This window comes from Scomber japonicus, chromosome 18 (assembly GCF_027409825.1).
Source record: "Scomber japonicus isolate fScoJap1 chromosome 18, fScoJap1.pri, whole genome shotgun sequence".
NCBI classification, from domain to species: domain Eukaryota; kingdom Metazoa; phylum Chordata; class Actinopteri; order Scombriformes; family Scombridae; genus Scomber; species Scomber japonicus.
In genome coordinates this window covers 27700891-27713288 of record NC_070595.1, presented here as the reverse complement: position 1 = coordinate 27713288, position 12398 = coordinate 27700891, and the positions used below count along the sequence as shown (strand labels likewise).

Below are 12398 nucleotides of genomic sequence, written 5' to 3'. Positions count from 1 at the left end.
AGGAAGGAAAGGAAGGAAGGAAGGAGGGCAGGGAGGAAGGAAGGAAGGAAGGAAGAAAGGAAGGAAGGAGGGAAGGAAGGAAGGAAGGAAGGAAGGAAGGAAGGAAATAGTTTATATATATTTTAATACACATTGGAATTCATACTTCTATTTATAATCTGCTTTATCGTGTCAACGTGCATGTGAGCAGTCTTTATACTTCTATTTATATGCTGATTTTTGCTCACATGTCAGGATGCATGCACATAGTCCACAACAATACACAAGAATCTTTGTTAATTATTGTCTCATCTTTGTTTATTACTGTTTATTGTTTCATGTTCCTGTTTATTCTTTTTTTTCTGTTGACATCTGGATCACACTGTACTTACTATAATTAGTCTCTACACCAATTCACATTCATAAATTCCCGATCAGTCACTAATAAATATTTGATTAATCCTTAATAAGGAAATTGTAATTGAGTGTATTCTTTTTATTTATGGAGAAAAGACATATGGTCCATATATATATATATTATATAGAATAAAAAGAATAAAATAACATGTTTGAATGATTTCTTTTCCTAATTTGCATATACAAAAATGTGTAACAGGTGCACAAAAAGAAAGAAAGAAGCATTTTATTCCCATTTTTAATATTCTGTGGGTCACATAAGACAAAATCCTGCTACAATAAATGTGTATCTGGTGTTGTACATATTCTCAAATGTAAAAATGGGTCAAATTTGACCCTATGCATGCAGTATGTAAGGGTTAAACATTATATTGCTTTGGATGCATATTTCAAGTGTGCACAGACGAGTTTGCCTGTCATATGACTTGTACACGTGTCATATGTCATATGACAATACACACCAGTGAGGGGGTTTGGTCGTTTTGACAGCCTGAGCAGCGCGGAAGGGCGGGAGGTTAAAACAAATTCAGGCAACAACATAATTTAAAGATTTCCTGATTTATTGATTATTTAAATAACACTCAGTATATTGAAAGACATTAATGGTGAACATCGTGTTACATGTGCGGAGATATATGACACAGAGGATGAACATAAACTCAAAACATACGACTTAATTGCACCGCTTCAATTAAAATCCGAGTAAAACACTAACCGAGCGAACCGACTAACGAGCGAGGCAAGTTTAATATAATAATAACAAACCCATATCCTTTTGGATTTCAGAATAAAAGCTCCACCGTGTCATCCAACGCCGCAACAAAAGGGCGCGAGTGAATAGAACGTTTTATTCTGAAATTCCTATACGGGAAGTGTATTTTTACATCACATCTAGCTTGACGTACAGTCAGCTGGACGCTAAGTTTACTGTTTCTGGTAGCTGAGGTCCTCTCTAGCTGGGGGGGAAAGCGTAGCTGTCGTAGCTTTCGGTTTAATTTCCTTTCGGTTTATTTAATGTTAGCCGTCATTGCTCTGTTTTTTTAGTTTAGTTTAGTGTGGATTTTAGGTAAAACTGACAGCTTTTGGAGCATCTTGCTAACCTAGCAGCTAACTTAGCGAGAGACCCTGTTGTGGAGAGAAGTAAGGTGAGCTGAGCTTTGTTTATGTTTTTGAAAATAACAAGAGCTGCAGGATACTTCTCACTTTTTATCACTGTATTAAGATTAATGACATTAACATTTCTATGCTATGTTGATGTAGTTTTGTGTGATGATAGCAAGCTGCCAGCTGCGATGCAAGCTAAGCAATATCACCTCACTGGAGATCATTACAAAAAAAAACTGTGATTTAGATAAGATTATTTAAAACAAACTAGGATAGTTGCTGCTGTTAGTTTTACACCCTGTAGTACACTGTCAAATTAAAGAAAGAAGGAAAGAAAGAATTGGCAGCTCTTATAATCACTGTAGCCACACAGGACTGTAATAATATCTTTACTAAAATACTTATTTTCTTATATAAAACGTGCTGCTTTGTGGATTACATGTATGCCGAATTATTAAGGGACATGTAAACTATCAGAAAAACATTAAATCTACTTTTTAAACGTATGTGCTTTCTTGACGACGTGAAAATTAATATTAAATAGCTAAATATGTGAGTGGAGTTCTTGTTGCCATTGAGGACAGATATTGTGAAACCACTTGTTGTCTATATTTTGAGCTCTCATTCTTGCATAATAAACTTGGTACAGTCTGTTTTGTTTTTTTGGTAAATACTGCACTGTCAGTAAAGGAAATGTGAGTTTGATAAAGATAAAACAGAACTAGGCTTCAACTACCTGCACAAATAAAATATCACATCTTCTTCAGTGGCTGCTTTGTACTATTTCTCAGTGTATTAAAAAAAAAAAAACCTGTTAATTTTCCCCCTTCAGGTGAGGACAGGTGTCTTCAACCATGGCAGGTGGCATCACGGATACAGGCGAACCCTACTCCCCATTTGTGAGTATCATATGTTTGACTCTGTGGATGATTATATAACGAGTTCAGGCATGTTTAAATGACTTGTAACTGTAAAAATGTGACTTTTCTTATAGGTTTTTAACTACCTAAGAGCATGGGTCAGCATTTAGGTTCAATGATAGGCCAGTTTTTTTCAGGTTTGCAGTGAAAATTCAACTTTATATGTTTATTTCTTCTAATTACTTTAAGAATATAACAGATTTACAACACAATTAAAGATTGTATGTAAGTGGGAAACTGGCATCAACACAGCATTTCCTCTTCCAAGGTGCAGGATTAGATGCAACGAGGGGATATATTACATTCATTGGGATTTAACCCTTTATTGGGCAAATAATTATATTTAGTAACTTCTGTAAATATCCCAAGATATCCTTCCTTCCTTCCTTCCTTCCTTCCTTTCCTTCCTCCCTGCCTTCTTTCTTCCCTTCCTCTTTTCCTTTCTCCCTCCCTCGTTCCTTATTTCCTCCGTCCTTCCTTCCTTTCCTTCCTTCCATCTGTCCTTCCTCCCTCATTCCTTCTCTCTTCCCTTCTTTCTTTCCTTCCTCCGTCCTTCCTTCCTTCCTTTCCTTACTTCCATCTGTCCTTCCTCCCTCCCTCCTTCTCTCCTCCCTTCCTTCTTTCCTTCCTCCGTCCTTCCTTCCTACCTTTCCTTACTTCCATCTGTCCTTCCTCCCTCCCTCCTTCTCTCCTCCCTTCCTTCTTTCCATCCTTCCTTCCTTCCTTCCTTCCTTCCTTCCGTCCTTGCATCCTTCCTTCCTTCCTTCCTTCCATCCTTCCTTCTTTCCATCCTTCCTTCCTTCCTTCCTCCCTTCCTTTCAATGATGTCCTATAAAGGGTTAAAGGAGCTTTGCGTTTATTTAGTTATTTGTAGAAGGGAGTTGTGTTACTAGGGTCAGGGTTAGGCCTCTAATTTCTAACACATTAACATTTAACTCTTCTTCTTCTTCTTCTTCTTCTTCTTCTTCTTCTTCTTCTTCTCCTGAGCGACATAAACTGACTGCTCATTATATTAACTCAAGACAGAGGAAGGTATCATACTGATTAAACATTCTTTGGGTTATCAGACAAATGAAAATGAAGGTCTGTGTAACTTTTAGACGGTGCATTATAAAAGTGGAGTGAAAAATAAAAGAGGAAGCTAAAATGCTTACACATCCTCTTTCTGTCACATCAGGCCTCTTTATGGTCCTTACTCAGCTTTAACGGCGTCATTTAAGTCCCTAACTTTGCTTATGTCGGCATGACGTCGTCACAAAGCATTAACTTCTGCTGGTCAGATGATTTTTCTTTTTTTTTTTTTTTTTTTTTTTCCAGGAAGCCGAATCTTTAAATCATTTAAGCACTCTGATACCCGATAGGGGTAAGTGCTTCCTAATTAGCCCATTTGGCTTCCTTGACAGTAGTTGTCTGGTGTTAATCAACCAGTGTGCAGAGGAACACTTGATACTCTAGTGTAACCTCAGGTGTGTCTGAGGTTTAACCAGGCGGGGAGTTCTGGTCCTCTGAAATGAGGCCAACACAGAAGTAACTTAGAACTGCATTCTTTTTTTTTTTAAAGTATATTTTTTGGGCTTTTTTTGCCTTTAATGTTCAGGACAGTGTAGAGAGACAGGAAACAGGAGGCAGAGAGGGGGGAATGACACGCAGGACAAGACCGCTCGGCTCGGGACCCGAACCGGGGCCGCCTGCAACGAGGACTATAGCCTCAACACATGGGGCGGGCGCGCCACCCGCCGAGCCACGCTCAACCCCAGAACTGCATTCTATCAAAAGGCCACCAGGGGGCGACCATCTCTATACAAGTCAATGGAGAATTCACCAACTTCTCACTTGATTTCTAACCTCAGTAAACGTTTTCAAAATGTGTTTATGGTCTCAATCGCTAGTTTAAAGCCTTCTTCAATGCAGTATGATGTTCATTTGGGACATTTTGGCCTCCCTGATTTTATATGTGACGATAAAGCAGGTTATGCATTAGGGCGTGGCTACGTCCTGATTGACAGGTTGATTGACCAATGACTCGAGGACAACAGGAGGGTTAATCTGATTACTTTTGGGGTTTTTAAATGTGTGCTTACATTTTATTCCCGGAGCAAAGTGCCGCATGAATAAAATAAACTGTATAATCTCAGCAGGGCCATGTTAGATGTTATGTTAGACTTGTCTTTGACCCTCCGTCATGTCTCCTCCAGGTGGGGTTGGTGTATATGTTCAATCTGATCGTGGGAACAGGAGCTCTGACGATGCCCAAAGCCTTCGCCACAGCCGGTTGGGTGGTCAGCATCGCTCTCATCTCCTTTTTAGGGTTCATGAGGTGAGTCTCGTCGTAGTCCTGCCTCCTTTGTCCTTCCTTCCTTCCTTTCCTCTTCCTTTCCTCTTTCGTTCCTATCTTCTTGTCCTTCCTTCCTTCCTTTCCTTCCTGTCTTCTTGTCCTTCCTTCCTTCCTGTCTTCTTGTCCTTCCTTCCTTCCCTAAGATGTTTGACATGTGGTTGCATTGCAGTGAATAAAGAATGATGGCTTCCTCCCGTCCTCCCTTTCTCCCTTCCTTTCCTTCCTTCCTTCCTTCCTCCCTCCCCCTCTTCCTTCCTTCCTTCCTTTCCTCTTTTCTTCCTGTCTTCTTTTCCTTCCTTCCTTCCTTCTTTCCTTCCTGTCTTCTTTTCCTTCTTTCCTTACTTTGTTCCTTCCTGCCTTCCTCCCTTTCTCCCTTTCTCCCTTCCTTTCCTTCCTTCCTTCCTTCTTTCCTCCCTCCCCTCCTTCCTTCCTTCCTTCCGTCCTTCCTTCCTTCCTTCCTTCCTTCCCTAAGATGTTTGATATGTGGTTGCATTGCAGTGAATGAAGAATATTAGTATTGGACAGCTGATGGCTATAAAGATGTTAGAACTCCTTCATTTCCACATCAGTGTCATTAATAGCAGCTTGTTAACTCGTGTGTGTCTTCCTCTCTTCCTCTCTTCCTCTCTTCCTCTCCTCCTCTCCTCCTCTCCTCTCTTCAGCTACATGACCACCACCTTCATGATCGAGGCGATGGCGGCGGCCAACGCTCAGCTGCGCTGGAAGAGGAGAGAGCAGGAAGAGGTGAGATAATAAAGTCTCGAGAAGGAGCAGAAGTCTCTTCTCTCTTACTCTATAACAGAGGAGTCAAACTCATCTTCATTCAAGGGCCACATTCAGACCAATTTGATCTCATGTGGGCCGGATCATTAAAAAGATGGAGGGAAGGAAGGAAGGAAGGAAGGAAGGAAGGAAGGAAGGAAAAACAGGCAAAAGGAAGGACAGACAGACAGATGAAAGGAAGGAAAGAAGGAGGGAGGGAAGGAAGGAAAGATGGAAAGACAGGCAAAAGGAAGGAAGGACGGACAGACAGACAAAGGGAAGGAAGGAAGGAAGGGAAGAAAGACAGGCAAAAGGAAGGACGGACAGACAGACAAAAGGAAGGAAGGAAGGAAGGAAGGAAGGAAAGAAAGACAGGCAAAAGGAAGGACAGACAGACAGACAAAGGGAAGGAAGGAAGGAAGGAAGGAAGGAAGGAAAGAAGGAAAGACGGAAAGACAGGCAAAAGGAAGGACAGACAGACAGACAAAGGGAAGGAAGGAAAGAAGGAGGCAAAAGGAAGGATGGACAGACAGACAAAGGGAAGGAAAGAAGGAGGGAAGGAAGGAAGGAAGGGAAGAAAGACAGGCAAAAGGAAGAATGGACAGACAGACAGAAGGAAGGGAGGAAGGAATAACAGAAGTAAGAAAGGTATGAAGGACAGATGGAAAGAAAAAAGGAAGGTCAGATGGAAGGAAGTACAGAGGGAAGGAAGGAAGGAAGAGAGGAACGAAGAAAGGAAAAAAGGAAGGTAGGGAGGAAGGACGGATGGAAGGAAGGACAGATGTAAGAAAGGAAGGAAGGACAGATGGAAGGACGGAAGGAAGGAAGAAAGGAAGGTAGGGAGGACAGATGGAAGGACGGAAGGAAGGAAAAAAGGAAGGGAGGGAGGACAGATGGAAGGAAGGACAGAAGAAAGAAAGGGAGGAAGGACAGAAGGAACGAAGAAAGGGAAAAAGGAAGGTAGGAAGGAACAAAGAACACAGGAAGGAAAGTGGGCCGGATTGAACCCCTAGACGGGCCGGTTCTGGCCCGCGGGCCGCATGTTTGACACCCCCTGGTCTATAAGTAAATACATTTAATAGGCTGTTGGCTGGAGGGATGGTTCTCCTTCCTTCCTTTCCTCTTTCCTTCCTGTCTTCTTTTCCTTTCCTCTTTCTTTCCTTCCTTCCTTCCTTCCTTCCTCTTTCCTTCCTGTCTTCTTTTCCTTCCTTCCTTCCTTCCTTCCTTCCTTTCCTCTTTACTTCCTGTCTTCTTTTCCTTCCTTCCTTCTTTCCTTTCTTCTTTTCCTTCCTTCCTTTCCTCTTTCTTTCTTTCCTTCCTTCCTTCCTTTCTTCCTTTCTTCCTTCCTTCCTTCCTTTCCTCTTTACTTCCTGTCTTCTTTTCTTTCCTTCCTTCTTTCCTTTCTTCTTTTCCTTCCTTCCTTTCCTCTTTCTTTCTTTCCTTCCTTCCTTTCTTCCTTCCTTCCTTCCTTCCTTCCTTCCTTCCTTCCTTCCTTCCTTCCCTCCTTCCTTCCTTCCTTTCCTCTTTCCTTCCTGTCTTCTTTTCCTTCCTGTCTTCTTTTCCTTCCTTCCTTCTTTCCTTCTTTCTTTCCTTCCTTCCTTCCTTCCTTTCTTTCCTTCCTTCCTTCCTTTCTTCCTTTCTTCCTTCCATCCTTCCTTCCTTCCTTCCTTTCCTCTTTCCTTCCTGTCTTCTTTTCCTTCCTGTCTTCTTTCCTTCCTTCTTTCCTTCCTTCCTTCCTTCCTTCCTTCCTTTCCTCTTTCCTTCCTGTCTTCTTTTCCTTCCTTCCTTCCTTCCTTCCTTTCCTCTTTCCTTCCTGTCTTCTTTTCCTTCCTTCCTTTCTTCCTTTGTTCCTTCCTTCCTTCCTTCCATCCTGTCTTCTTTTCCTTCCTGTCTTCTTTTCCTTCCTTCCTTCTTTCCTTCCTTCCTTCCTTTCCTCTTTCCTTCCTGTCTTCTTTCCTTCCTTCCTTCTTTCCTTCCTTCCTTCCTTCCTTCCTTCCCTCCTTCCTTCCTTCCTTCCTTTCTTTCCACTTTCCTTCCTGTCTTCTTTTCCTTCCTTCCTTCCTTCCTTCCTTCCTTCCTTCATCCTTCCTTTCCTCTTTCTTTCCTTCCTTCTTTCCTTCCTTTCTTCCTTCCTTCCTTCCTTCCTTTCTTCCTTCCTGTCTTCTTTTCCTTCCTTCCTTCCTTCCTGTCTTCTTTTCCTTCCTTCCTTCCTTCCTTCCTTCCTTCCTTCCTTCCTTCCTTCCTTCCTTCCTTCCTTCCTTCCTTCCTTCCTGTCTTCTTTTCCTTCCTTCCTTCCTTCCTTCCTTCCTTCCTAAATACATTTAATAGGCTGTTGCCTGGAGGGATGGTTCTCTATTTGCTGTAAGGATTTGACAGATAAACCAAATATTAAAGGAGTAAATGTTCTTCTCCTTCCTTCCTTTCCTCTTTCCTTCCTGTCTTCTTTTCCTTCCTTCCTTCCTTCCTTCCTTCCTTCCTTCCTTCCTTCCTTCCTTCCTTCCTTCCTTCCTTCCTTCCTTCCTTCCTTCCTTCCTTCTTTCCTTCCTTCCTTCCTTCCTTCCTTCCTTCCTTCCTTCCTTTCCTCGTTCCTTTCCTCTTTCCTTCCTTCCTTCTTTCCTTCCTTCCTGTCTTCTTTTCCTTCCTTCCTTCCTTCCTTCCTTCCTTCCTTTCTTTCCTCTTTCCTTCCTGTCTTCTTTTCCTTCCTTCCTTCCTTCGTTCCTTCCTTCCTTTCCTTCCTTCCTTCTTTCCTTCCTTCCTTCCTTTCCTCTTTCCTTCCTGTCTTCTTTTCCTTCCTTTCCTCTTCCTTCCTTCCTTCCTTCCTTCCTTTCTTTCCTCTTTCCTTCCTGTCTTCTTTTCCTTCCTTCCTTCTTTCCTTCCTTTCTTCCTTTCTTCCTTCCTTCCTTCCTTCCTTCCTTCTTTCCTTCCTTCCTTTCCTCTTTCTTTCATTCCTTCCTTCCTTCCTTCCTTCCTTCCTGTCTTCTTTTCCTTCCTGTCTTCTTTTCCTTCCTGTCTTCTTTTCCTTCCTTCCTTCCTTTCCTCTTTCCTTCCTGTCTTCTTTTCCTTCCTTCCTTCCTTCCTTCCTCTCCTCTTTCTTTCCTTCCTTCCTTCCTTCCTTCCTTCCTTCCTCTCCTCTTTCTTTCCCTTCCTTCCTTCCTAAATACATTTAATAGGCTTATGACTGGAGGGATGGTTCTCTATTTGCTGTAAGGATTTGACAGATAAACCAAATATTAAAGGAGTAAATGTTCTTCTCCGTCGGAGGGAGATCGGCTAATAAGACATTAAGCCGAACACTATTTACACCCAGTAGGTGAATAAAGTGGAACTAATGTTGGTATAAATGATGCTCAGGGACATTTCCTGTCTTTGTTAATGTGCTTACAGGTCTTGTTCTGACAGAGTGAAGAATGTTTAGGCAGCTAATAACAGAATTAACTAACCTGTAAAATAATCTGTGTCAAAATAAACAGAAGTTCAGAGAGTGATGTTCATATTTCAGCTGATGTTAAACCACACTGAGCCACACACTCATTTATAAGCAGCAGCATGCTGGATGTAGTTTGTTTCATTGATTCTCAAAAAATAGACTTCAGAAAATTCTTGGTAGGAGGGAGGAAGCAAAGAGAGAGGGAGAGGGAGGGAGGAAGGAAGGAAGGAAGAAAGGGGGATGGAGGAAGGAATGAAGGAATGAAGGAAGGTAGGAAGAAGGAAGGAAGGAAGAAGGGAGGTGGAAAGGAAAAGAGGAAGGAAGGGAGGAAGGTTAGGGGAGAGGAAAGAAAGAGAGAGATGAAGGAAGGAATGGAGGAAGATGGAAGGGAGGGAGGGAGGGAGTGAGGAAAGAAGGAAGGACGGAGGAAAGAAGGACAGAGGAAAGAAGGAAGGGAAGAAGGTAGGGGGGAGGAAAGAGAGAGATAGGGAGGGAGGGAGGAAGGAAGGGCGGGATGAAGGAAGGAAGGAAGGACAGAGGAAGGGAGGAAGGATGGAGGGAGATGGGAAAAGAGGAAGGAAGGAAGGAATCAAGGATCGAGGAAAGAAAGATGAAAGAAAGGAAGGAAAGAAGAACCGAGGAAAGGAGGGAGGAAGGAAGGAAGGAAGGAGGGAGGAAGGAAGGAAAAGAGGAAGGAAGGAAGGAAAGAAGGACTGAGGAAAGAAGGAAGGGAGGAAGGTAGGGGGGAGCAAAGAAGGAAGGAAAGGATGGAAGGAAGGGAAGAAGGGAAGGGAGGACAGAAGGATGGAAGGATGGAGGAAAGAAGGAACAGTCAAAACAGAAAGGGGTCACTTTGACCCAGGAGGACGACAGGAAGGGTTAAAGTTGAGCTACAGTATGTAGTGGGAACTGTACAGAGACGTATGACGTAGGATGGATGGATGTGGATGGATGGATGTGGATGGGTGGATGTGTATGGGTGGATGTGGATGGATGGATGTGGATGGGTGGATGTGGATGGATGGATGTGGATGGATGGATGTCTTTACAACGCGGTGAGCCACAGATCTACTCCCTCTGCACGTCTCAAGCGTTTAAAAAGCGTGGTGACCTTTTCTCATCAGTAATGTCTTTCTTAATTGGAGCTGAAGTTTATGACCACACAAAACAAGCGACTCCTTCAACTGAGAGAAACAATGACTACAAAGCCCCCCCCCCCCCCCCCCCCAGTAAACATCTGACATCTGGACTGAGGAATATTTCATAACCCAAAAGCTTGAAGATAAATTCACAGCTAATAGCAAACTATATATTTTGTAGTTAGAAGGCTGCTGTTGTTTTATTGCCCAATTCGAGCACAAATGAAATGGCTCTCTTGCCACCCAAAAAAAATAAAAAAATAAATAAACCCCCCAAAAAACAATTTGGATGAAGCTGTCAGTGGTAGGACTGTACTCAATTACCAAGGGAAGGAAGGTAGGGGGGTAGGAAAGAGAGATAGGGAGGGAGGAAGGAAGGAAGGAAGGAAGGAAGGAAAGAAGAACTGAGGAAAGGCGGGAGGAAGGAAAAGAGGAAGGAAGGAAGGAAAGAAGAACTGAGGAAAGGCGGGAGGAAGGAAAAGAGGAAGGAAGGAAGGAAAGAAGAACTGAGGAAAGGCGGGAGGAAGGAAAGGCGGGAGGAAGGAAAGGCGGGAGGAAGGAAAAGAGGAAGGAAGGAAGGAAAGAAGAACTGAGGAAAGGCGGGAGGAAGGAAAGGCGGGAGGAAGGAAAGGCGGGAGGAAGGAAAAGAGGAAGGAAGGAAGGAAAGAAGGACTGAGGAAAGAAGGAAGGGAGGAAGGTAGGGGGGAGGAAAAAAGAAAGAGAGAGGAAGGAAGGAAGGAAGGAAGGAAGGGGGATGGAGGAAAGAAGGAAGGGAGGATGGTAGGGGGAAGGAAAGAGAGAGATAGAGAGGTTTTATTGCCCAATTCGAGCACAAATGAAATGGCTCTCTTGCCACCCAAAAAAAAAAAATAAAAAAAAATAAACCCCCCAAAAAAACAATTTGGATGAAGCTGTCAGTGGTAGGACTGTACTCAATTACCAAGGGAAGGAAGGAGGGGGTAGGAAAGAGAGATAGGGAGGGAGGAAGGAAGGAAGGAAGGAAGGAAGGAAGGAAGGAAAGAAGAACTGAGGAAAGGCGGGAGGAAGGAAAGGCGGGAGGAAGGAAAAGAGGAAGGAAGGAAGGAAAGAAGGACTGAGGAAAGGCGGGAGGAAGGAAAGGCGGGAGGAAGGAAGGAAGGAAAGAAGGACTGAGGAAAGAAGGAAGGGAGGAAGGTAGGGGGGAGGAAAAAAAAGAAAGAGAGAGAGAGGAAGGAAGGAAGGAAGGAAGGAAGGGGGATGGAGGAAAGAAGGAAGGGAGGATGGTAGGGGGTAGGAAAGAGAGAGATAGAGAGATAGAGAGGTTTTATTGCCCAATTCAAGCACAAATGAAATGGCTCTCTTGCCACCCAAAAAAAATAAAAAAATAAAAAAATAAATAAACCCCCCAAAAACAATTTGGATGAAGCTGTCAGTGGTAGGACTGTACTCAATTACCAAGGGAAGGAAGGTAGGGGGTAGGAAAGAGAGATAGGGAGGGAGGAAGGAAGGAAGGAAGGAAGGAAGGAAAGAAGAACTGAGGAAAGGCGGGAGGAAGGAAAGGCGGGAGGAAGGAAAAGAGGAAGGAAGGAAGGAAAGAAGAACTGAGGAAAGGCGGGAGGAAGGAAAGGCGGGAGGAAGGAAAAGAGGAAGGAAGGAAGGAAAGAAGGACTGAGGAAAGAAGGAAGGGAGGAAGGTAGGGGGGGAGGAAAAAAAGAAAGAGAGAGGAAGGAAGGAAGGGGGATGGAGGAAAGAAGGAAGGGAGGATGGTAGGGGGTAGGAAAGAGAGATAGGGAGGGAGGAAGGAAGGAAGGAAGGAAAGAAAGAAGAACTGAGGAAAGTCGGGAGGAAGGAAAGTCGGGAGGAAGGAAAAGAGGAAGGAAGGAAGGAAAGAAGGACTGAGGAAAGAAGGAAGGGAGGAAGGTAGGGGGGAGGAAAAAAAGAAAGAGAGGGAGGAAGGAAGGAAGGAAGGAAGGAAGGAAGGAAGGAAGGAAGGAAGGAAGGGGGATGGAGGAAAGAAGGAAGGGAGGATGGTAGGGGGTAGGAAAGAGAGAGATAGAGAGGTTTTATTGCCCAATTTGAGCACAAATGAAATGGCTCTCTTGCCACCCAAAAAAAAATAAAAAAATAAAAAAACCCACCAAAAAACAATTTGGATGAAGCTGTCAGTGGTAGGACTGTACTCAATTACCAAGGGAAGGAAGGTAGGGGGTAGGAAAGAGAGATAGGGAGGGAGGAAGGAAGGAAGGAAGGAAGGAAAGAAGAACTGAGGAAAGGCGGGAGGAAGGAAAGGCGGGAGGAAGGAAAAGAGGAAGGAAGGAAGGAAAGAAGGACTGAGG

The 12398-nt window shown here is 43.5% G+C and overlaps 2 protein-coding genes across 2 annotated transcripts in view; one reads left to right on the top strand and one right to left on the bottom strand.

The window, feature by feature from the left end:
- Window positions 1-12398, bottom strand: part of LOC128378601 (pentraxin fusion protein-like) — a 106959-nt gene that overhangs the window by 39779 nt on the left and 54782 nt on the right. The gene's annotated exons all lie outside the window — the stretch shown is intronic.
- Window positions 1294-12398, top strand: part of tmem104 (transmembrane protein 104) — a 98222-nt gene continuing 87117 nt past the window's right edge. The window contains exons 1-4 of the mRNA XM_053338951.1: window positions 1294-1541; window positions 2333-2399; window positions 4616-4737; window positions 5418-5499. Coding sequence (XP_053194926.1) covers window positions 2355-2399; window positions 4616-4737; window positions 5418-5499 — 249 coding nt within the window. The 5' untranslated portion in view covers window positions 1294-1541; window positions 2333-2354. The remainder of the gene's footprint in view (window positions 1542-2332; window positions 2400-4615; window positions 4738-5417; window positions 5500-12398) is intronic.